Here is a 26,524-nt window from a genome sequence, read left to right on the forward strand (position 1 = left end):
TCCAATTCTTTTGAAAGTTATTGAATCTACTTCCGCAATGCTTTCAAGCAGTACATTCCAAATCATAAGTCACTAACCAATTTATTTTCCCTTATAGGTGTATAAAATTGAGGGGCATAGATAGGATAGACAGGAAGGAACTTTTCCTCTTGGTGGAGGGATCAATAACCTGGGGTCACAGATTTAAGGTAAGGGGCAGGAGGTTTAGATTAGATGTGAGGAAGGACTTTTTCACTCATAGGGTGGTGGGAATCTGGAACACTCTGCCTGAAAGGGTGGTAGAGGCAGAAACCCTCAATATTTAATAAGTATTGGATGTGCACTTGCGATGCCATGGCATACAAGGCTATGGGCCTAGTGCTGGAAAATGGGATTAGAATAGCTAGGTACTTGTTTGACTGGCACAGACTCGATAGGCTGAAGGGCCTTTTTTGTGCTGTAGACCTCCATGACTCGTCAGTTTTTCAGCCAGTTACCTTAAATCTTTGCCTTCCGTTAATGACTTTCCTCCACTGGAACTTTTTATAAAAATTGGGAAACTACAAATAATTCATTTATAACAATGTATTATAGAAATCTCTGTTAAGACTACAAAACAGCAACATAAGTTCAATAAATGTTCCCACTTGCTTTTCAAAGAAATTCCACTTCTAGCAGTTCATCCCTCAATTTTAAACAATAAATTTGCACTTTACTTTAGCACCAAAGGGGTATTTTGAGCAAGGGTTTGATGGTTCAAAAGGAGCCAATAGCAATTTCGATGCTATTACCCTTAATCCTGCTACTTCACAAAGTTGTAATGAGACTGCTTTCCTTCTCCACATCAGAAGATCCCAGCAACTGCCAATACTTCTAGAGACTGGTCCCAAATTCCCCTTCCCACATTACTACTGGACCCAGGAGATTCATCCTCATTTTTTCCCCCTGTCCTCATTGCTCAAGCCCCAAGTAGCATTCCCACTGCTTCATACCAGAAATGTCAAATTCCAAGATTTGCCTCATCAACATTTCCGGATCCCCATCCCAAAGATAGATTATTTCATAGGATATGGGTGTGGCTAGCAAGGCCAGCTTTATTGGCTATCCCTATACAACTGAGTGGCTTACTAGGCTATTTCAGAGGGCAGGCAGTTAAGAGTCAACCACATTGCTGGAGTCAAAATATGGGGAAGGAAACCTGCCATCCTTACTTGGTCTAAAGGAAATCAGTAAACCATTTTTTTTGCACAGTAACTGGCAGTCTCATGGTCACCATAACTGATTTTTAAATTTGATTCAACTAAGTCACTGAACTTAAGTTCCCAGCTGCCATGGTGGGATTTGATTAGTTTAGTAGCATAACTACTATGCTGCCATACCTAAGAATGTTCCAACAACCTCCCTCTGCAGTAATTTCAGAGACCCTGTTCAAAATATTGCTAGGCCTCATTCCCAGAGCTCTGATGATAAGTCAGTGTCTTAAAACTATTTGGCATAATGGTCATTCTAAAATCTCTGACTTCACCCTGAGCAGCACAAGAGATCCAACAGCCAGTAAATTTGTCTGAATGCTTCTCCCAACAAATACATAGAGATTTAGAAACACACATTTCTCAGGACAATTTATTTATTTCTATTTCCAGATACAAAAATGTGATACACTTCAACAGGAATCTGATATTAGAACAAAAGAATACGACACAGTTATGCAGGAAAAATAAATGCAGGTTACTGGATTTAGTCTCTACTCTAAGATGTGTACTCTTTTAAAAAAAACATCAGTCCTACCCGCGCCATGTTTTCCACAAAGGGGGAAAAGGAAGCATGAAAAATTAAGTTAGAAACAAGCCCTTACATTTAAAATCAAATCAAAAACCCACAAAGAATGAAGATTCCCATACAACTTCAAAGAATGTAAACAAAAAAACATTCATTCTAAAGTTCTGCTTTGCAACTTAGTCATTTCGGTCAGGACTTGCACTTCTACGAGAGTTTTCGGATGGTGTACGACTGAGGAGAAAAAATTTTAAGAATCAGAATAGCAATTCAAAAACATGAGAAAAATTAATTTGTCTTTCAATTCATCTATATTTTAGGATACTGTCAATTTCCCCCTAATTCTTAAAATAAAAACTCAGGTCTCATTGATCAATAAAGCAGTCAGGCATCATGCTCCAAGGCTTTTACCAATTTTGCTTTATCACCTATTAGATGATAACATTCGATAAACGAAGTTGGAATTGAATTAGTTGCATGATTTTTAAACTACAGTAAAGGGGACATTGAATAAATGACAAGGAGCAACAGGACATGATTCATTAGCCAGAACATAAGAAATAGACAGTGAGTAGGCCATTCAATAAGATCATGGTTGATCTGACTGTGGCCTTAACTCCATTGTCCTGCCTGCCACCCCACCCCACTCCCCCCTACCCCATAACCCTCGACTCCCTCCCTTGTGAACAAAAAAATCTGTCCAACTTAGGCTTGAATAAATTCAATGACCCAGCCTCCACTGCTTACTGGGGAAAAGAAATCTAAAGATTAACAACCCTCAGAAGAAACTCCCCCTCATCTCAAGTGGGAGACTGCTTATTTAAAATTATGCCCCGGTTCCAGATTCCCCAATGAGTGGAAACATCCTCTCAGCATCCCTATTAAGCCCTCAGGATCTTATGTTTCAATAAGATCAGCTCTCATTCTTCTAAACTCCAATGAGTAAAAGCTCAACCTTTCCTTGTAAAATAAATCTCTCATCCCAGTGAACCTTCTCCCAACTGCTTTCGATGTATGTCACCCTTAAGGTGACCAAAGCTGTACACATACTCTAGGTGTGTCCTATACAGTTGTAGCAAGATTTCCCTAATTTTATAATTCATTTGCTTTCCTAATTAATTGCTGCTCCTGCACGCTGACTTGGTGATTCATGTAAAAGGACACCCCAGATCTCTCTGTACTGCAGAATTCTGCCATCTTTCTCCATTTAAATAATGTTCTGCTTTTCCACTCTTCCTGCCAAAGTGGACAACTTCACATTTTCCACATTATACTCCATCTCAAAAAGCAAATAGAGTTAAGCACGAGTATAGAATTTGTATGCATGGCTTAATTTAGATCTGTTTGTATGTCAGATGATGAAATAAAACATATTCTGCACCAATGACAAACTCCCATCCAGAATAATGTTGGTTCGTTGAAGAAATTGCTTCGTCAGTACAAGTAGAATTTTTTTTAATGCAAAAGTCATGTTTTAAAGCAAAATATCTTACATCCATATAACAATTAACTGGCATGAAATAAAGCAATTATTTCAGACACTTTAATAAATGACCTTAATCAAAAGGTCTAACTTTTACAGAAAAACAGGAGAATCTACTGCACTCTCAAATTCAAACTGCTAAGCAAAACAACCTTTACAATACCAGCAATTAATGTAGATATACATCTGCAACATAGTTTTTAAAATCTAAATACCAAGTGAATTCACTCAGGCTCATTCGACAAGTAGATTTTGGATATAATTAACTAGGACTTTCAGCCTGTTACTTCAGACATATATATATCTTCAATGTCACAATTTTGAATGCTTGTGTGTGCTAAATATGATGCCTTAAACCAAAAAAACAATTTGATGCAGGGAGACTACTTTTTACAAGCGTTATTACTAATGGGGAAAGGATTGTGGGGTAGAAAGACTGAAGTGCAGTGTCTCAGGGCTCAATAGTAGGACCACTACTATTTTTAATTTACATAAATGACTGATTCAGAAACTCAACCCAGATTTGCACAGCGGATGGGGAAGTGGGTTCAGAAGCAGCAGCGTAGAAATTGGAGAAATTAAATTGGATAAAATATGGAACAGGCTAGACAATGACAGGTGTAAAAACCTCAAATAGGAAAAAATCTAATTAAGCAATCATACATCAGCATAATTTTCTACAATCTTCACAGGCCTTTCAGTGACTTAAAATACCCAGCCCACATGCAATGGACAGAAGGAAATAGATTCCAAGAACTACGTATTGTCCCAGTTGACTCTCAAAATACAAGGGTACTACCCCAAATTGCAAGAAAAACAATTCAGTGACAAAAAAGTGCAACTGTTTGCATAAACTTCCCATATAAAAACTCAAATCTTTGTAGCAGATTACTATAATAAATGCAAAATAACAGAAAAGGCAGAACTGAAACCTATTCACCTCGTGTTAAATTATGTTGGAATTCCTACCTTCCTCAGTCAGTCCTTCCTCTTACCATCTGCAGACCTTAAAAGAGTCAACTAATATTTCTTGATTTACCCTAACCTTGTTTTGCCCTACACCATAGGTAGAAATTACAGTGAAGGGGCACTAAATGTTACATTTTAACAATTCCTTACCTTCGCTTTGGTGAAAGTGATCTAGACTTCGAGCGACTGTTTTAAGAAAGGAAGGTACACAGATTACCAAAGTATACAAAACCAATATTAAAACCACAAATTTCTGAATAGAGGGAATGGGAAGGAGGGAGAGAAAGGATACCAATTGCTGCAAGGTAGTACAGAACTTGAATAGTGCTGAAAAGAGAAACATGTTGCTGAAGCTTTTTGTCTTCCACTCATCAGGAAAGGCAAAGTATCTCAAAAAAGTGAACAACAGGTGAAGCAAGCCGTTTCACGCTGCTATACAGGGGCAACATAAGTGGTGGTATCTTTCAGTAATAGGAAACTACCATCAATCCAAAAAGATGTTCTACCTATCATACCAAACAGCAACATCATGTACAAGTTTCAGTGTTGGTGTGATGCCAGGTACATAGGCCATATGTCCCAACAACTGGCTGTTTGTAACAGGCAGAGTACAGACCGTACTCAACCAGCCTGCGCTTGCAAAACCAAAAACAAAACATCTGTTAGGAGTGATTCTGCAATCATTATCATTTTCTGAAAAATTCCGAGTGTGCTAATAGCTACACTAACAACTAATTTAAAGATAATCAGTCAAGCTTTTAACATGGCTCATTTTTGCTTGCTAGAAGTGGCATACATTCATACGCAGGGATATGTTCTCAGAAAACAAATGTGTTCAAGCCTTGCACCTTTTTGAATTACTCGGAAGCACGGGGAGACTATAGTTCCCCACTGCAATGCCTCAGCCAATCAGTCAACCCGCCAACCAATCAGCATGTTTTTCCTATTGTATAACTTGTTACGATAGTTTGAAATTTGGCATTATTGCGTTTGTCATGAGGAGTGCAAGACAAAAAGTTTCAGCAACATGTCTCCTTTTAGCAATATTCAAGAATACTAATTGTGAGGAACTGAGCAGCGTCACAAAGTACTACAAAGAAAACTGCAGAGTAAAGTTCTCCCTACTCTACCTGAACAAGCAGACTCAGCTCAGAAAAGATTCTCCCATTTTAAATTCCTCAATGCTAGCCATTTCACATTTGATGGGCAACGTTCCGTTACGGCTCAATAGTGTGTGTGTTCATGCTGTCCAAACTTATTTTGCCAAGAACTCAAATATCAGTTTGGGCTCAAATCAAATCCAGATCCCACAGGTAAAACAATATCCAATTGGGTCCCCATAATACAGGTGGCACTCTGGAGCAACACTGCAGCATTTCAATATGTCATGACAACACAAGTTCTGATCACAGCTATGCCATCAATAATGCAGACACCCTGATATTACACATGAACAGTAGTTGATCCATACTTTTCTCACACACCCCCTAACAACTGGCTTATGAATAGCATTAGATAGCTGGGAGGTCAACTATTTAATGTGTGCTTATGGAATAGCATGCACCACCAGAAATCCCATTTAAAACTGATATGGGAGGGTGAATAGGGTAGGGGGAGTCAGAAACATGTATAAATTTATAAAAACAATTAGTAAGATTTCTGTTTTTGATTTCCTTACCTTCGAACCGGAGATCCGGACTTGGATCTTCTTAGAGGAGATAGAGACCTACAAAAATAAAAATGTTTGATTGACAGCAATAAAGATTTATCAACTGCAAATTAATATGCCTCACTTGAGGGTCAATTACTTCGCAACTATGTAACTCTCTCAATTACAATTTCCCATCCTTCACATCATGGCAAAACAACAAAGTACACTCTTTACGGTTTTAATGTAATTTCTGATTGTAGAATACGTTGCATTGAATCAGAGTTTTCATCTCTAGATTTCTTGGGCAAGATACTTTAGTCTGTGGAACCTGCTGAATCTGGCCCGTGAGCTCAGATTCATCATCAGCTGTGCCTCATTTCAAAGATGACGTCTATTCAGGGTTGTGAGTTTCTGCCATGGATCTTCATGTAAATGATCAGGCTGATTCTTGACTCAACAGATCTTTGGGCACATCCGGCAGGATATCCCATGATGTAGAGAGATTGGAGTAAGGGATTTGCTTTGTTTTCTTTCCTTCTCTGCCTTATTATTAAGACATTGTGATTCAAAGTGTGATACAGCTAGATGGGCAAGCTGTTACCATTTTGAACAATTGGTAGCAATCTCCTCCCAGTCATTAATATCTATGCTGCCATGCTTCAAATATAGCTTCAGAGTGTCATTCAAGAGTTTTCTTTGCCCTTCCTGATACCAAATACCCATTGTACTTTCGCTGCAAATTTGTATTCAAAGCTATCTACAAGCTCAGTTGTTACTGAAACTTACTGAACCAATAAATTCCCTTCCTGCTTATCAAAATTACTGCATTTGTGTTATGGGTTTGGTGTCACTGCAGTCTCTTCCAAACTACATTACCAACTTATTGGATATGGTTACAAATCTTGCTCATTAATTTGGTTTCTGCCTATTATATTTTGTCTCAAGTTCCTAAACAAATATTCCACTTTGCATTTTTCTGCCTCTTACGCATACAACAACCAAGATGACAGCCTCTTCTAGTACTGCTCAAAAACACAAAATGACCTGCTCAATTTCCTCTCCTAGGAGTTATTTGGTCTCTGTGCACTGCTCCTGCCCCAAACTGCCTCTCCTCAAAGACAGCAATCAGAAATGTGTGCATCTTGATCATTCCACTCCCCCATAAATTTACAATATTAATTTTTCATTAATGTTAATACTGAACTGATTTTTAAAAAAAAATGTTCATGCAGGCATCACCAGCATTTATTGCCCTCCTTCATAAGGTAGTAAGTTGTCTTCTTGAGCCACTGCAGTTCTTGTGATGTAGGTACACCCACAGTGCTATGAGGGAGTTCCAGGATTTTGATCCAGGAACAATGATATATATTTCCAAGTCAGGATGGTGAGAGACTTGGAAGAGAACGTGCAGGCATTGGTATTCCCATACATCTCTTGCCTTGTCCTTCTGGGTGAAAAAGGTTGTGGATTGAAGGTGCTGTCAAAGGAGCCTCGGCCTTCTTTTAAACTGGCTTCCAAGTTTTATTGCAACTAGTCACCGATATTAATTCACAATTGTACTTGACATAGCTCCTACATAACTGACAACTTATCATATACTCAATGTTTCTCAATTACTACAAAAAAAGGGATAGTACACTAAGAAAATTAAACCAACCTGCTTCTCTGCCTCGACAGAGACCTGGATCTGGATCGTGACCTCGATCTAGACCTACGACAAAAAATAAAATCATGACTTTCTTGCGATAGGGGAAAAGTAAGCTATTAGGAAAGATTTACAGGTACTTAGTTTAACTTAAAAATATTTACTGGCCCTTCAAAGAGCCTAGATGTCACCCATTTCCTCCTTAAGGAAATCCGAGTGAACTCAGGCAAGGCAGTGCCTACACACCAATCTGTACTAGTTGTGAGTTTTGTCATTTAGTTTGTTCATTCATGTCTTTTTAAAACTCAAATTTGTGCTTAGAAATAACCTGGTTGGGAATATGCTTAAGAATGATCAGCTTGCAAATAGTCCAAATAACAATCTTCTATGCTTGGAAGGTTTGCTGCATGGGAATTCATCGTGACTAATTTCTGCTAGACAGAGCCAGCCATCTTCCGGACTTCATGAAAACTGTCTAGCTACTCTGAAGTCTGTTAAAAACCCTAAATCTATGTACAATATAGCTCATATTCTAAGTACTTGCAGGAAAAGTGCATCCAACTTGCAGAAAGCTCCAGCTTAATTTCAATTCCATCAGTCTGGAGAAAACTAATATAGTGGGATAATTGTGGTCAGACAAGACAGTTTCAGAAAATACAAACTCTGACTATAAAGAAAGAAAAATTTAAAATTGCAATAACTATCCAATAAAGGCAAGTTTAGTATGCAGACAATTTTATGTTATAATTTATAGAGGCAAATAAATTAAGTGTTGTAATTTGTCACATGCTATATACATATACCAACTTCCAGTATTAGGTAAAATAGCAAGGTATTTCTAAGAAAGAACACCTGTATGGTCAAGGGCATTTACTTTAAATTTCTCATCTGACTACAAATACCAATTCTGTGCAGTTAGCTGTAGGTGAGGGGGACAGAATGCAAGCTTCGGTTTTTGGGCAGTTTCAACAGATCAACATTATCACCTAAACAATAAAAGAACCTAACCTACAAGTGAAGCCTCCAGCAATATTAAAAGCCAGCATTGCTCATTTTCATACAAGCTTGTTAGCAAAGTGGTAGCGATAACCCCACTTTGCTTCCTCCACCCCCCCCTCCCCCTCCGAACTTAAGACCACCCTAAAGCATCTGGACTCTCAACTGCAATGCTATATTGCAGTGTCTGGAGCAGCTCAGAAAGGTTTACATCGAGAGTTACAAGTCAACAAAACCAGAATCATGCCAGATGGCTTACAAGGTATATTCTCAGGAATGCTGCAACTGAGAAAGATGGAGCAACAAGTCTGCATCCATGAGTCCCAAAAGTGAGCTCTCAATTTCAACCAGTTGAGTTGTTGCCAAATGAAGGCCAGGAACTTCCCAGAAAGATAAATATTATAGCACCACTAGTTTTCTAGTAAATATATATACATCTTTCAATAAGGGCCTCTCATTTGTGTATAAAAAAAAATCCAAAAAACATTCCCATGCCTCATCTTGAAGAAAACCAGCTTAGTCTGTAGCTCACAGCAAAGCACATCATAAATTGAAACCTAGATTCATACAAAGGAATTAGTTTGTCAACAACTAAGGTGAAATGAAGACAAGCGACAAATTGCCTTGGCTGTAAAACGAACAACACTAAACTAGTGCACGGTCTGAACTGCTGTCATCAAACTCGTGTCAATTAAGGGGCAAATTATTTGTATATAACTCAAATTTACTTAAATTAAAAGCTCAATTTTGCATCAGCAACACACACAGCGCCAGTTTTACCCAATGTGTTTCTCATGATAGTAACTTCTCAGTGCCACACTAACATGAGGTGCTCTCTTAGCGAGGTCAAGTTTTTTTTAAAAAAATTGCCAGGCAGAAAAGCACATTTTCAACCAGCAAAAACAAAAAGAACATATTTTGAAGTTCGATAAGTTTCAACAGCTTATTTAAATTGCAAAGAGAAAAGGGAAGTGTTCACTAACCTGGACCTTTTAGGAGAAAACGACCGAGACCTCCTTGGTGAAAAAGACCGGGACCTCCGAGGAGAAAAAGACCTGGACCTAAATAAAAGTTGAACATTTTTAAATTGTACAGGATATCTAGAAACAAAAGGCATACTCCTCAAAGCTAATACCTGACAATTAAAAATGTACCTTCTGCCACGGCTACGGCTATGTGAACGGGTGTACCTTCTTCCCCGCGAGCGTGAACGCGATCTAGTCCTGGACCTGGTTTAACAAAAGAAAGCAGTATTAACTTTAGCAATTTCAGCATTAAATTCTTGGAATACCTCTGCTGGAGTCAAAAATAAGATTGCTACAATATAGTACATGTTCGTCAGTTTGAAGATAACTTGGGGCCCTAAGTATTTGTTTTTAGATTATATCTACATAATGTAGATTCAGTTAAAAATGTTACATTTTTTTAGTATTTTGTGCATTGTAAAAAAACACTTTGTAAGTGGTACGTAAAGTAAACCTTGCAAGTTTGCAGGTCAGTCGACCCTCTCTTTGGACCAAGGTCTAGCAGATCTAGGCGATCTAGAAGTATCTATCAGATCATCGCAGCATCTAGATGTTCTTCAATCTAACGACGATCAAACTGACAGCCAAATGAGCCATAGTGAGGCTTGATTGACGCAGGATGGTTTGTCTACGAGGGAATGCGGTCAATCTGGCGTTCCTCTAGAAAGGGGCCCAATTGAAAGCCAATTTACAGCATAACGGCGATCACCTTGTCTCACTCTCAAACATTTTCTGCCCTCAAAAGAATCTTAAGGTGAAGCTAGTTGTAGCAGGTTCTCGAGGGGATCTGGCCTCATGCCAATCACCGTATGCTCTAGGCGCATCAAAACTGTTGGATTTGCTAGATGCCTTAGCCTGATATCATGAGGCTCACGACATTCTGAATCGCGGTGACTGACTCAAACGAAGAAACCTGAAAGGTTCGGACCAGGTGGATCATTAATATTCAAAACATTCACAGTGAAACTCAAAAAGTCAAGCAAAAAGTGCCACAAGGCCTGATTATCACTTAAAATATAAAAGCAAGAATAATAAAGCATTGCATTTTTTATTCAGATTAAAATAAAGTTTCTTAGCTATTAAATTAAAATGTTTTAAAGCAATTTTAGAAGTCGCTGAAATTGGCAACTCATACCTGCTCCTTCTGCGTCGGCTATAGCGGTGACAGTCATAAGCATAATGACCCTTTTCTCCACATTCATAGCATCGATCATTTGGGTCAAAGGGTCGGCGTGCTGGTGGCCGCTCAAAGCGTGAGCGCCGAGGCATTCCTGTTGATAGTTCCACTCGAACGCGTGAGCCACAAATTACCCTTAAGTTAAAGAAATCAGTGTTTATGCAAAACCAAAGTCAATATAACAAAGCACAGGTTGAAATGTGTAACTGTAACAAATACTACTGCTATGAAATGACTGGCACTTGAAGGCTTCAACAGCATAACCTGTGCCTCATTTCATGTTGTATATAACAAAATGCATATTAGTTGGGTTTCCATCACTGCTATTGTTTCAATGCCTATTACAAAATACTGATAAATCAGGCTATTCAGATTCCTTTTTATCCTCCCTGTACAAGCTTTTTCCTGCAACAGGGAAGTGAACACTACATCATCACTGTATTAAAAAAGGCCAATTATAGAACAGTGTAAACTTACGATGAAGCTCATAACATCACAAGTTGCTTGGCAATATTTACTAAGACCACCTGTCTGATATGGGAAAGATAGCAGGAAAGGCAGTTGAAGATCTGACCAAAATTTCTATATAAAAAAAATAATTCTCCTACCACCCTGAAGAATAAAATTCAGAACCATCAGTTTGATTTGGGTGGGGAGAGGGAAGAGGGTGTGGCAGGGGAAGAGGAGACGACAAACAGTACCTACCTTCCTTGAGACTAGAGTGGAAAGAACAGTATCACAACTGAGACAGAGAATCAAAAAACACAAAATTAAAACAAAAACAGGAGCAAATCAAGAGTACTTGTACAGTTAAAGGCACTACACTGTTTAACTGAGCAGGGAGCAGCACAATAACTCCATCCATCCTAGTGAAAATTAAATGTTAACAGCTCAAAGAGTTACGTGTACAGCAAAATAAGTTAAATAACAGTTCACAAGTTAGTAAAACATGGTGTCTAACAGGGTCTCCTTCTGTCTACTTAAAAGGGAGATTAAGTGTGGCGATGTATTATTCAATGACTTTCAGCTGTTCACCTTGGTTTGAAGTTTAAGGGTATGAAAGGAAAGCAAGCAGTTGTGAGAGGGATTGGGTGAGAAGTTATAGACACCAATAAAGCTGTGACAGAAGGCAAAGGATTTTCATGTTGATGAAAGGAAATGAAATTATCACTGCAGAATAGTTTAACTGGGACTGATGCCAACACCTGTGCACTGGAGCAAATCCAAAATTCTTATTTGAAATAAAATGTTTTGATGACATTTACCACTTATTAGCAAAAATCATATTATCTTTACTTCTGGGGAAAAAAAGTGAAAAGGGGGCAAAAGAAAGGCAAACATAGCCCTGTATGTGCATAATGTATCAAAATTTTACTTTTGAAACTGCAGTACAGGGCAGTTGGACAATTAACTCAAGCTGTATCTGTGGTCCTGTGGAAAAGCTGGACCACAGATCAGTATTATGATTTAAAGAAATTTAAATAGCCTATTAACGACAGCTGACAGAAGATACAGGATAGAAAGCGAGAAATACAATTTGTCCACCGGCAGAGTTAACAATTCACGAGCGACAAAGTCGCAGGAGAATGAATCTGTCCCAAAGTGCAAATAAAAACTGTATTTCACTTCCCTCCATAACATGTTCTATTTATAACACTCATGTGGTCACAATTTTTAGTATGAATACATTTAGATTTAAATAAAAACTGTTGGAATTGCTGAGGGCACTCCAATACACTTTAATTGGTTGTATCAATCTCCTCTTTCAAGAATCAACTAGTTGGCACTTCAAAATCATCCAAACTATGATGCAAAATTAAACTTACAATATCTTAGCCATAGATCCTACTTATTCCACAATGAGCAATGAAACAAGAAATCCTCAACTCCACACACAATATAAAACAATTAAAATATCTTTTCAAAAGGCTAGAAGAATTTGGTAGTATGCCAAAGTGCTGCACTAAAGTTCAAGAAGCCTTCAAACTTCCAGTTGCATCAAACATTCCAAATTTCTGGCATGCAGTAAAGGGACTGAGACAAGTAGAACCCAGGTGCTTTTCCACAGGAAACTGAAAGATCGAGAGAAATCACTCCTAAAATACCTCAAATATTCAGTTATGGAACATTAGCACAAGCATAGGAGCAGATCCCTGCAATGCAATTGACAAATGGAATCCAAAGTTTGCTAAGACAAACAAATGGGCAAAAAGGGTCACCCATTCCCATAGTATACATATAAAAATAGGCAGTCTGATGTCAAAGGGAGTGACAAATCAGCTATCTACAACAGCAGTTCCCTGGAGCTACAAGGTTGTCAGGGGATGTGGGCAATGAGGACAAGCTGGCTGAAGGGTGAGCCACCAATGCAACCTCACATAATCAGAGGAGGTACATCAAAAACCTGAATTTCTTAAAAATTAAGTTGAAATTCAAAGAAAAAGTATAACACGTGTTGCATAGGGTGATCTCAGCACAGAATGTTTGAATTCACGCTGATTTCTTGAAAAAAAAGTTGGGGCCAGTCAGAGGTGCTTTTCACAGTGATCAGTACTAATTCAAACACTGCATGCTGTGCTGGGATCTACCTATTCAAGGCTGCCTTTGGGCTAGGTTCCTAATATTGTCTTCTGCTATTGTGGACTGGAAAATGTCAGCCCTAGGTTAAAAATGGAATTTTGCAGTATTTATCAAATTTGCATAAAATTCAGCAAATGTTTCCTGAAAGGAGGCAAACATATTGCAGGATTTTGTCTGGGTTCGAAATCCATTTTCAGAGGACTCTGTAGCAAAGCTCAAGACTGGCATTAAATCTAAATGAGAATTCGATCAACACTGTCAGTGATTCTGCTTTGAGAAAATTTGAAGGTTTTGCCTTTTGACCAGTTCTGGCTCTCAATACAAAACAAATGTTCCATGCTATCCTAAAGAGTCACTGAATTATTTGTCCATTTTACTTAACAGTATGTGCGAAATAAGAATTTTTTCACTATTTACATCCCTGAACAAGTATAGAAGCAGCCTGAATGTAGCGACTGATTTATAGTTGAAACTCCAAAAATCAAACAGTGATTCCACAAATTATGCACTAGCAAACAAGCTCATCCCGACAGCTGAGGTAGGTCGAGTCACCAAGAGTTCAGTGATTAAGGATTCTTCTATGTTCAAGTTTATTCAGTTGTATAATAACAAGTACAGCACTAGTTACATTGCTGTTGTAAGCAATATTACTTTATCACATCCACTGTTAGTCAAGAGGGTGTGCCCATAGAACATCGAATTTCTGAAGAGGGTGCCTCAGCAAAAACTTTGGGAACCTCTGATTGACATCAATGCAGATTTATGCTTCGGTCTGTCCACACAATAATTTCCAAAATGGAGTCAAGTACTTCCTGGTAAATGGGAAAACTACAGAACAGTATAGATAGAGGTTTAGGAGCAACTATCTCCATTCCTCCCCAACACCAAATACCTGTTACACAGGGAGAATCTAGCAGAAAAAAGCTAAACATTATCAGGAGAAGGCTCTTGAGTGGTTAGAAGTTAACTGACATCTAAGTCCTAAACAGGGCAGAAGAGCTGTCATGCATATATTCAGTTACTGGACAGGCTCTCCGATGAGAAAAATAGTACCGGTATGCTGGCGGATGACATGACGACTGTGGAAATAAATTGTCATTTCCACAGTTGCCAGACCACACGAGTGTTTAATACAGGTTTGGTTACAGTAATGGCAGCTGTCATAGGTCTTTTATCCATACACTATTGTATTTACTGTAATAAATAAAAATAAATGTATGGATACCAACCACACCAATCACACACACATATATACAACAATTTTGTACATTTGTCACTCATCGACAACTGCCCATTATTTAAAGGGGAGCTAAATCCAAATGGTAAAGTCAGTCCTTTCATTATTCATTCTCTCCATTTAAAAGTAGTGAATGATACTCAGATGTTCTCTATTTCTCTGATCAGAGCACACAATGCCCACTATGTTCCTAAATAATGTAAGGTCCTGCAGATTGACATTGATTTTATAGGAAAGGTTACACATGCGCTATTTTTTCTATCACTATTTTTAAGGGAACAAACCCTGCCTTTTAGTACCTACACAATCCAAACAATTGTGCTCTGACCAGAATTTTTAAAAACAGCTGAAAACATTCATATTATGTAATTAGAAAGAACAGCAAGTGATAATGAAAGCAGTGACTTTACCAATGGGGTATAGATCCCCTTTAAAGTTTACTTACTTGCCATCCAAACCACGAACAGCATCTTCAGCATCTCGAGGCTCCTCAAATTCCACAAAAGCAAAACCAGGGGGATTCCGTGCTATCCAGACTGTCCTCAGTGGTCCGTAGTAGCTGAATGCACGCTCTAGTTCCCCTTTACCGGCACCTGTTCCCAAGTTACCTACATAGACCTTGGTTTCTGTTGAGATGCACATCAGACATCATTAGAGTCTACAAAACAAAACACTAAATAAAACTACGTTAAATATACAATACTTAACTATCTGTGATAACTATAGGGGCTCTGTGTGCTTTAGATACATAAATACAAAATAAACCTTACTGTATTGTTTCAATGTATACTAAGTAAGATGGGGAAAAGCAAAAATCTCTGGCAAGGTCAAATGTCTTACTAGAAATTAAGAACAGAAATGTTTAGCATGCAAAGGTATCCATTATAGGTAACACAGAACTCTAATCCACAAGTAAACTGACTTAACAGTAAGTGAAAAATATCTCATTACACTAGTTAAAAAAATTCAGTTGATGAATGCAAAAATGGCTTGTTATGGGGCCTGGTGAAGGGCAACATCATGGTAAAATACCCATATTCAAGATCAATAAATTTATGACAGCAGAAAAAGCTGCTCAAGAGATGCAGGTGCAAAGTAAATGTTTGGTAGGAGGCTCATATGGAACCAGGATGCCAATGACAAAAGCAAAAAACGGTGGATGCTGGAAATCTTAAATAAAAATAGAAAATGCCAGATATATTCAGTGGGTTAGGCAGCATCTCTGCAGGGAGAAAAAGAATTAATATTTTAGGTCCCAAGACCATTGACCTGAAACGTTAATTCTGGTTCTCTCTCCTCAAATGCTGCCTGGCCTGTTCAGCATTTCCACTATATTCTGATATTATGCCACTGACTCAATGTTGCAGAGGAAAGAATAATACATTTTAGACAAACTGACTGCTGGAGACCGTAGTGGAAATCGGTGTTGGCAACAGTAAGGATGTATTAGAAAGGGCTAGGTATTCTTTTGAAGCAAAGTGAATAAAATAGAAAAAGAACACAGATTTTAAAATAGACTTAAGTGTATCTCTTGCTTACATGAATTGAAAAGCTAATAATCCAACAGCAAGAGGGTACCAGCGAAAAGAAGGTCCAGAGTGGGAGCACTGAGAGGGTGAAGGAAAGCGACCAAGGCCTGAGAGCTGAGGTAGGTTATGTTGTGAGTTACTGGGAGGGCAGTGAGAAATGTGGCTGTGGGGTATGCTGATAAGGAATCAATTTACCAGGTGAAAAACTTGTCCATATTAACCACATGGTAGTATAATTTGATCAGAAACTGTCAAAATGGCTCAGTTGTTAGCACTCACCTTTCAGTCAAGGCTTGGGTTCAAGTACTACTCCAGGGTTTTGAGTATATGATCTAGTTGGACATTTTGGTACAATACCTAGGAAACTGTTTGATATGCCAAAAAAGCTGCTTAGGAGATGCAGTGGGAGTATTGGGAGTTAAACCTAGAACATCTGAAGTTACACTGATGGACAATGTCTATATAATGGGGCAGCTATACTTAGCTGTATGGTCGTAAGTTTCTGTAGTTAGGAAATACGCAAATTGGGGAAGATACATTGATATCCACATACATATAAGTATGAACAAAATTAATATACCAAAAGGGCTAAAATGTGGCAAAACATACAAACCATCACTAACTTAAGAACTGTCTGAACTGAATGCATTCAACTGGTGATTCTTCAAAATCTCAGACAATTACACACTGCAAATGAGGCTAACTTAATGCCAATTTATTTATATTTTATCATATTGCTACAAAACGCAGTTTGAATTGTGATGTATTCAACAGAAATAAATTCAAAGATTTGTTTATAGTTGTCAATACAAATTGGTTAAATAATACAATGTTAGTTCAGCAAATGAATGTGAACAGCTGTACACTAGGGGACCCAGACTTAAAATTTTATTTAAGACATTAAGAGTGGAACGCGAGAACTTTTTACACAGTGAGTTGTAATGACCTGGGACTCGCTGTCCATGTGGATGGTAGTGGAAGCTGAAACAATCTGATTTCAAAAAGAAACTGGATGAGCACTTGAGGGAAATAAATTTACAGGGCTACTTGGATCAAGCAGGGGAGTTGGGACTGAGTTGTTCCATGAGGAGCTGGGATGGGCCTGATGGACCACATGGACTCCTGCACCATAAATGACTCTATACTGCATACAGCTATTTTTAATGGGTTGGCACCAGAAATACAGTTCAACACCTTAGTGCACAAACGGGTCACACAATTAACTTGCCAAAGTCCTATAATTTCCAAATTTCTGTCTCAGCTATAAAGATAAATCTCATCACACAAGGTCCCATCTTGTTTCATTTACTGCTTGGTACACCTACATGCGTGCAAAGCAAGAGTCTATGAGAAAAATGGAGGTGCACAAACACACTGGGGGGAGGGTGGGCAAACATAACGTGTCACTGAAATCCAGAGGCAACAGATATTCAAAAAAGGGACAATAACAAACAGGAGGAATCAGAGCTACCAGCAGCAACAGAACAAGTGAAACGCTGAGTTTACAAGACATAAAAGGTATCAAAGGCTGAATTAAAGTGAAGTAACTTAAATTAGACAAGGGTATTTTAAAAAGTAATGGAGAGAATTCTTTGGTTGGAGTAGATTTAAACTAGGGGTTCTCAACCGTTTTTCGAGCCCCCTCTCCAGTGTTATAAAAATTCCTGCAACAAATACTTTTTCCAGCATCTGCACGTATAGAACTGCTTAAATGTGGGATCTGAAAGCATAATAATCCCTCAAAATGCGTTATACATTGGAACTTCACAGGTGGAAATCAAAAATTCAACATCTATGATGTGGTAGGAGGATAAAGTTATAAAACGATGAAACAGAAGAGACCTGCAAACCTGATGCATTAGGAATGAGTCACTCAAGTTGGTTTAAACACGTGACTTACTTTGCCACAGATGATTAAACACCACCATGTACTGCGGAGGGCTGCAATCCACCTCACTTCTTGCCAATAAACCTGATGCTCACCACTGCCCCAAATCTTTTCTAACCGACTGCCTGCAGATCAAAGTCTTGAATACCATGCGCCCATCCCAAATTTAGGCATGGTATTAGACTGTTTTGCTCAAGCCCTGCCTCCCTTTCCATAAGTGCTTCTTCAAGGGCTGCTATCCAGTTCATCTAAAATGCTACCACATGGTGTGTACAGGCTGCAAATGCAGACATACATCAATGGTGCAACTGCATTTACATGCATGGGAGCTCAGGCTAACGAGTCAGTGGCCGAAATAAGGCAAAAAAGAAAATTCAGGTGGATGGTTGGATTTTACCAATGGCAGTGCCAGAAGTGGAGGACAAATTGCTGTTTGTATGGTGAAATGGTGTGTAGGCATGGTATAGTAATGTATTTTTGATTAGTATTAGCAGACCCCTTGAAACCTCTTCATGGACCCAAGTTGAACCGCTTTTCCTGAGGATTTTCATTCCTAAAAGGAATACATAACCAATGCAAATTACCAATTAAATATTTAACAATCTACCTGTACCTATCATATATCTTTTAATCTAGATTCGCAAGCTATCTTAGCCAACTCACCCATCATACCTACATATGTTTTGTTTAGGCTTAAGTTCCTAGTCTCAGACATAATTAAATCTCAATATAAAATTCTATCATATTATGCACACTCTTCCCCAAAGACTCCTTTACTACATGGTTGTCAATTAACTACATCTTATTGCCCAAAATTAGATCTAAAAATAGCTTTTTCTTTAGTTCATTCCTTGACATGCTAATCTCCAAAATTATCTTGCCGAACATGTCCTCCACACTAAACTGAAAATTTGGTTTGCCTAGTCTGTAATGAAGATTAAAATCCCCCATGATTATTACCCATAGTACATGCACCTCCATTTTCCTGAATTGTATTCCACCTAGCACTACAATCACTATGAAGGGGCCTATATACTAATCCTGTTATTATATTCCCACCCTTGCTTCTCAGCTCCACCCAAACAGATTCTACATCTTGATTTTCTGAGCTAAGGTCCTTTTCTCTCTACTGCCTATATCCTGTTCTTTATCAGGACAAACCCATCTTCGTTTCCATTTTGCCTCTCATCAGGTCAAGTATCTTGGAAAAGTTGGTCATTGCAACCACATATCCATGTCAGCCAATAGACCAAACCTATTAATTTTTACAAACTCAAAAGCAAAATATTGCAGATGCTGAAAATCTGAAATAAAAACAGAACAAGCTGGAAATACTAAGCAGGTTAGGCAGCATCTATGTAGAGTGAAAGAGAATTAATGTTTCAGTTGATAACATTCCTCAGAATCTAGTTCACTGCAACTGTTAAAATCAATGAATTGGGAGAGTAAAACGCATTGATATAAAGTGCATTAACCTGAAATATTAATCCCATTAATTTCAATCTGTGCTATTTAGTCATCTATTTTGCTGTGAGTGCTCTGCATAAATAAAGTGTCTTCAGCATGAACTTTTGATTTTTCCCTGTCACTCAATTAATGCCCATTATCTTCATAATCTATCTATCCCCTCCTGACATATATTACTGATTTCACCCAAGTTGCTTCTCTGCTCTACATTTCTTATTGCTTTGCATTTACCCTTTTCTGAATCCTTCCACTTGCTCCTTAATTAGTTTAAACTCCTTTCAAAAAGGCCTAATTATTTGATTTATCAGGACGCTGGCCCCAGCTCTAAGTGGAGCTCATCCCAACAGAACTGCCTCTTTCCCCAGTACTGGTGCCAGTGCCCTGCCTCCCACACCAGTCAAGCATTTTTATTATGAAAACAAAGATTGCTGGGAAAATCTCAGGTCAGAGAAAAAGTTAATGCTTCAGATCGAGCGACCTCTCATTTTTCCATCTTTCTTCAGTTCTGATGAGTTTTTAAGGAGGCAGGAAGAACAAAGGCAAGCTATGTGATAGGGCAAAGGGCATGGGAGATTAAATAAAAGATTTCATGATGCGGTAGCCAAAAAAATTGGCAATGGATATAGTAAAGAAATCAAAAGGTTGTGTCCAAAGAGCCATGAACGACTAAATAAAAACCATTTAGATGTAACATGAAGGGATTAAAAAAGACCAACACAACAAAACAAGGAATATGAAAAACAGAACAAGATGAAGTTAGATGTTGAATTGGATGCTAAGTCCAGAAGACAGTCAAAAGATAAAGTGCTGTTCTTCGAGCTTACATTGTAGCAGGCCATGGACTGGTCAATATAGGAGCAACACGGAGAATTAAAATGACAAGCAACCAGAAGCTTGGGATCATGATTACAGACCCAACAGAGATGTGCACCCATTCTGCGTTTGGTCTCTCCATTGTGGCAACCACCACATCATGAGCAGCAAATACAGTGGGCCGACTTGAAAGTGCAAGTAAGTTCACTGTTTCATTTGGGAGAAGTGTTTGGGGCCTTGTACAGCGAGACAGTAAGAAATGAAAAGACAGGTGTTGCATCTCTTGCACTTGCACGGCAAGCACCTGGGGAAGAGAGGGGGTATTTGGGGTGACTGAGGAGGGAACTAGGGTGTCATGGAGGTAGAGGCCACTTTGGAATGGTGAAAGGAGAGGGCAGGGAAGATGTGTTTGGTAACATGCTGGAACTGGTGGTGGATGATGGAGGCTGGTGGGGTGGACAAGGACAAATTCACCCCTTGCTTCCTGGAAGGACTCTATTCCATTCTCCCAGTTTCTCCCTCACATCTGTTCTGATGATGCATCCTTCCACATCAGCACTTCTGACATGCCTTCCTTTTTTCTCAACCAAGGATTCCCACCCAGCATGGTTTACAGAGCCCAATCCATTTCTCATACTTCTACTCTCACCCTTTCCCTTCCTTCTTAGTACAATAGTGTTCTCCTTATTCATAATGTGGTCTCCTCTACTGGACGAGCATCTCCATTCAGTCTGCAAACATGGCCCCAAGCTTCTGGTTGCTTGTCATTTTAATTCTTCATCCTGCTCCCATGCTGACCTTTCAGTCCATGGCCTGCTCTCACTCTACAGCCTTCTGGACTCAGCATCAAGTTCCATATCTAACTTCATCTTGTTCTTTTTTTCCTCTTTTTTGTTTTGCTGTTTGTCTTGTTTCTTTCCTTATCTCTTCACAGTGCATTCAAATGTTTTTTATGTACCCATTTACGCCTCATTTGAACACAACCTTTGTTTGTTCCATATCCATTACAACTCTTTTTGGCTGCCTCATCATGAAATCTTGTTGTTATTTAATCTTCCCTGCCCTCCACTCTATTATAGAGCATGCCATTTGCTCATCCTTCCTCCTTCCACTGGCTTAAAAACTCTTACATTTCTTTCTTCAGTTCTGATGAGACGTCTCTCGACCTGAAAAGTTAACTCTGTTCCTTTCCACAGATGCTGCCTGACCTGAATTTTCCAGTAATTTTGTTTTTACTTCAGATTTCTAGCATCTGCAAAACAGCATTTTGCTTTTGTAAAACTCTTAATGTGTGTTTCCCAAGGCAAACTCACATCTATTAGGTAACAATAGATATTAACTGCAAAGTTCTGTGCTTTAATTTCCACCCTAGCCCTTCAGCAGAGCCTCATTCCTATCAACCTTTGGCACTGGTTCCAACATGGACCACAACAACTGGATCCTCCCCCTTCCACTTCAATTTCTTTTCCAACTGCAAAGAGGTGTCCTTAATCTTAGCACCAGGCAGGCAACACAGTCAAACTCCTGGTCGCAGCTTCGGAGAATAGTATCTATCGACCAAACTGTATTCCCCTCTATCACCATTATATTCCCTTTCATTCTCCCTACTTCAAAGGCTTCCTGTACCAGTGAAGAGGTCAGTTTGCTCATCCATGCTGCAAACTTTGCCCTCATACATACAGGCAGCAAGAACTTCTTACCTGTTGGATAAAGGCAAAAGCCTTTAGATGCAATTCATACATTAGAGTAAAAAGCTTTAATACAAAGTCCAAAACTGAGCTGCATATTGGAATATATGCATGCCAAATTGTCAAAATTTAAAAAGTTTTATCTTACATGAGAATTAACAAGCACAATAAATATTGGCAGTAACAGGCTCCTGCAAATTAGCAAATCTTCAGAATTGCATGATCAGGGACTGATCAATTTTTGCACACAAGTTCCCTGGACTATGTCTCCTTCAGCCACAGATCTACAACTGAATGGCAGGAACTTGGCCAGAGACCAGTATCGCCACTTCTAGCCAGTTACCAAAAGCCACACAACTACAGGTCTATGGACATTTCCATCCAAACTTCCTTCCAACTATCTTCGGCTTGGTGCCTCCCTGTACAAATACAGGCAAAATTGGAATTCTGAAGTAAGATAGATCAAAAATATGTTAATTATGGCATGGGGCTCTGTTTTCTGAGCATGCAAAATTTTCACCTTTAACATTAAGCCCCACTATTCAGTTTTAAAGATCTCCTCATTCCAACACAACTTGCCAAATAGAAAATGTATTCCGCAGAGTACAAAACATAAAAGCAAGTAAAACAATACTTTATGAACAAGGTTTCAAACAAGCTAAGATTCAATTTCTTCCCTCCCCAGCCCGAGAGAATTAGGAGTACATTATTGAATTGGTTGTTGGTCCGCATGGGCGATCATTCACACTATTACAAAGGTAGCAAGTGTATATTCTAGGTGTAGAGTAATTCAAAAAAATTGACAATTTGATTCCACATTTGTATGATCTCATTACTCTTTGCAACCACCCTGACTCTAGAATTCCCATCCATGCATGCCACTCAAACAGGTCATTAAGAGTTGCATAACATCTAGTGGGTCTTTCTCAAACTTACCCTTACTATGGAAATGCGACCAGTACTTACTTACATCTCTAATGCAACAGAGAACAGGAACATGATAAAATTTAAGAAATATCTTAACAGCACACCTGAGTTACAAGGTTCGCTTTAGAGCAATATCAAGATACAAATAGTCAGAGTGGATTCATTTCAGAACAGAGGACAAGGACCAGAATAGCCAACCCCAATTAAAACTGCCATCATAAAAACAGGTTCTTGGAATAGTGTGCATGCATGCTAGCTTCGGCAAATCCATTTTTTGATTTAGGTTTATTCCAAAAAAGTATTCAATATTTTCTATGATGAATGCAAGAAACATAAATAGCTGTGAAAACTTCTACTGAAATCTCCCATTTCATGAACAATATAACAGAACACCTCTTTGCCACAAAAGTGACAATCTGTCTGAAAAGTCCACTCAAATTGTCCAATTAAGTTATATTACACCAGTCTGGAAATGTAAACCACCCTGGTTCATTACATGAAAAGCTAACAGGCTTTCTAGTGAAGTGGAGAAATTTCAATAGTGCACATAATCAAAATACTTGAAGATCGGCAACTTTTTGCAAAAACAATATAAATTGCCAGAGCCAGATTCAGTGGAGGCCTGTTTAAAATGTTATCAGAACTTTTCAATGGTGTTAAGTCCTACCAATAGCATTATTTATCTACTCAACTATAGACTAATTGCCCAAATTAGAGGTTCCATAACATTATAACCATAGTGCTTTGCAAAATATTGACAATTTATCCTCTGAATAACAATTTCAATATATATAGCCCTTTTCAATAACTATATTTTAAACATCTTGATTCAGCTTGGCTTTTTGAAAAATAGCAATCTTATCAAGAAAGCAAATGCGGAAATCATGTTATATTTTGACTACTAAGTATTTGAAGTGTTACATAGGATGCTTAAAATTAAAGCCCACAGTATTAACTGTGGAGTTGTAGAGGGAGGGAGCTGCAGTAAACAGACATTTCTTGGATTAATGAATAGTTTTCTCCAGGAATGTACTGGGACATTTTGTTTCTATATAAATAGAAGTGACCTGCACACAACAGAGGGATATCAAAACTAGATGGCAAGCTGTGAGGAGAAACAACAGTACAATACAGGCAAATTATAATTGGTAGATATGTGACAATTGCAATCAAATTCAAATATACAGTACATTTTTGAAAAAAGAGAGGATACTTATCCTAAAATGGTCAGAATAAGTTATGAAGAATGAAACAGTATCGCACAGAGGGTCAAGGAGGAAATTCCAAAATTCATAGGTTTCAAAGCAGGACATGTTGTCAATGGCTTAAGAATGACAGGACAGAGTTATCAAATGTAAAAAATGTTTGTTGCAGAGATTAAGGAGGTAAAAAAGGGTTTACATGCATTAATGCAAACATATTCTCACTGAATCTGAAATGAGGGGTACTAAACCCAGGATTAGTAAAAGATATAGTGCCTTTCGTAACCTCAAAATGTCCCAAAGCACTTTACAGACAATGAAGTACTTCTGAAAAGCAGTCATTGTTGATGTAGGAAGCATTGCAGTCAACTTGTGTACAGCAGTCCCACAGACAGTAATAAGTAAATAACCAGATAATTTTGAGGTACTGGTTCAAGGATAAATATTTTCCAGGACATGGAAAGAAGGCCCCTACTTTTCTTCCACAGAGGGGGCAGAAAGAGCCAGTTTAACATACCATTTGAAAGGCGGCCCATCTGACAGTGCAGCACCCCCACAATACTGCATCTAAGAATCAGCCTGGGTTACATGCGCAAGTCTCTGGAGTCAGACTTGAACCCACAACCTTCCCACTCAGATATGAGAGTGCTACCATTGAGTCAAGGCTAACACTTTTTAGTACTAAAAACAAAAGATAGTTGGAACAAATTTTCTCAAGATAATAGAAAATGGAATTCTTTACTAATAAGTGGCAATGAAGGGGAAAAAACATTTAGGAAGGAGCTATATTAACACTGAATAAAAATATGAAAGTTTATGTAAAAGATAAGCAAAAGTAGTTTAGATTACACTAGAACATGGAGCTAGAACCAGCAGGCAGTGTGGATCAAATGATTCCCACGTACCAGCATTTCTGATTGTTAGTTATGAACATGATTCACAGTTTGTGACATGACCTGAGACTTTTATCATCTTAAATCAATAAATATCTGTATATCATAAAATAACTTCAATTCATAAGGCAGCCTACTTCTCTTACGAATTTCCTCCTCACCATAAAGGGTCACAAAGCAAAATTCAACTGTTACAATTGGTACAGGAAAGATATAAAATGGTAACGGCACAAGCTTCAAATTTTACAATGCTGCATATTTTAATAAAATGAATTTCTCAATGAACTCTGATTTCGAAAACCCCAAGTGAATTAAAATTCGAGATGTTCTAAGCCTGGGTCACAGCTTCAATGGTGCATGATAGCAGCTTAAATAAGACGACATCGTTAATTCCTCAAAGAACTCTAAATCTTAATTTACTGGACGAGACAACAGCTAACCGTACATGGGGGATGGGGTCAAAAGATTGCAAAAGGTTCAATCGCCTGGCGCACTGTCGAGCTTCCTTTTCTACACTGCCCCCCAAACCCAGGGTCAAGAACCACCGACGTGCCGGGCTCACAATTCGGTTATCACCTTCCCAACCCCTTTAATCACGAACTGGAGAGATGTACCCTTAAAAAACATGGAGGCATTGCACGGCCCGCTTGGCATTGCCCGCCAAAGCGCGCACAACTGCTTTCGGTTTCAGTGCTTGCTCTCCGACATGTTTCCCACAATCTTTACAGTAAAACCGTCGAGGGAAAACGGTTTTTTAAAAAGACACGCACATTGAAATCGCAGAGGGCAACAAGGAAAATGAAAATGACGTTAGGAAAGAGAACAAGCGGCCGCCATTACGCAGCTCCGACCATGCTGAAGAGGCTGGCGTGCTACCATCGCGCAGATGGCAGCTTCCGCAACCTTTCGGGACCGTACAGCAGCATCCAATTTGAAGGGCAGGGGATGCCTGGGGATGAGACGCTGGCTTGTTTTCGGTGGTCTTATTTTCTGTTTGGGTTTTCCTTCAGTGCTAAAGGGGGGGGGGGGGGGGGGAAAACCTCACCTCCACCGCACCGGTTGTATCGGGACATAATAACACACTCACTCTTCCCTCCGCCCGTTCTCCATTAACTGAAAGCGAAGCCCGCCCCGCCTCTGCCGCCTGCGCATGTGCATGTGCGTTTAGGACATGGGCACATACGGGCACTCGACAGAGTGCGGCGCGAGCGGACTGAAAGAATTGGAACGGTTGGCGGTTGGGAATTGAGATCACGTGCGCAGTACGCGCCGAATCTTTTGTCGTATGAGGCATTCTCTGGGATCCATATTGATCACCGTTTTTTCTTTTGAATAATAACAGCTCCAAAATGGCTTCCAATACGCAACAGAAGCTGGGGCATACGCATCCTAATTCGTAGGTTTTAGATCGGGAAGAGGAAGTAGGCGGAGTTGATACCTAAGGTCTTACTAAACTTGAGGCTGATTGTGACCAGATTTGGCGCAGACTGCAGTTCTGCATCTCTTTCTTATGCTTGCACAAATTTGAACACATTGAATTCTCACTTTTTATCCATATGGTTCATGCTATATTAACGTTTCAGAATTGTCTTTTGTAAG

The 26,524-nt window shown here is 38.9% G+C and overlaps 1 protein-coding gene across 2 annotated transcripts; it reads right to left on the minus strand.

Moving 5' to 3' along the window:
- Positions 1-1,588: 1,588 nt before the first annotated feature.
- On the minus strand, positions 1,589-26,098 carry LOC121275333 (serine/arginine-rich splicing factor 7-like). Of its 2 annotated transcripts, XM_041182838.1 has the most exons (9): positions 25,971-26,079; positions 14,964-15,144; positions 10,660-10,836; positions 9,654-9,728; positions 9,483-9,560; positions 7,516-7,569; positions 5,886-5,933; positions 4,358-4,393; positions 1,589-1,989 (listed from the first exon to the last, which is right to left on the minus strand). In XM_041182838.1, the coding sequence occupies exons 1-9, from the start codon at positions 25,996-25,998 to the stop codon at positions 1,935-1,937; spliced, it is 732 nt and encodes a 243-aa protein (XP_041038772.1). In that variant the 5' UTR covers positions 25,999-26,079; the 3' UTR covers positions 1,589-1,934. The 2 variants fall into 2 exon arrangements, with proteins under 2 accessions (XP_041038772.1, XP_041038773.1); XM_041182839.1 differs by lacking the exon at positions 14,964-15,144 and having other exon boundaries at positions 26,013-26,098.
- Between the last annotated feature and the right edge of the window lie 426 nt (positions 26,099-26,524).

The sequence above is a fragment of the Carcharodon carcharias genome, chromosome 2 (assembly GCF_017639515.1).
Source record: "Carcharodon carcharias isolate sCarCar2 chromosome 2, sCarCar2.pri, whole genome shotgun sequence".
NCBI classification, from domain to species: domain Eukaryota; kingdom Metazoa; phylum Chordata; class Chondrichthyes; order Lamniformes; family Lamnidae; genus Carcharodon; species Carcharodon carcharias.

Coding starts and splice junctions, on each gene's coding strand:
- LOC121275333 (XM_041182838.1), bottom strand. CDS start 25,998: ATGTCCCGATACAACCGGTGCGGTGGAG. Junction 5,934..7,515: donor CTGTCGAGGCAGAGAAGCAG/GTTGGTTTAATT, acceptor TTATTTTTGTAG/GTCTCTATCTCCTCTAAGAA. Junction 4,394..5,885: donor TCCGGATCTCCGGTTCGAAG/GTAAGGAAATCA, acceptor TTCTTAAAACAG/TCGCTCGAAGTCTAGATCAC.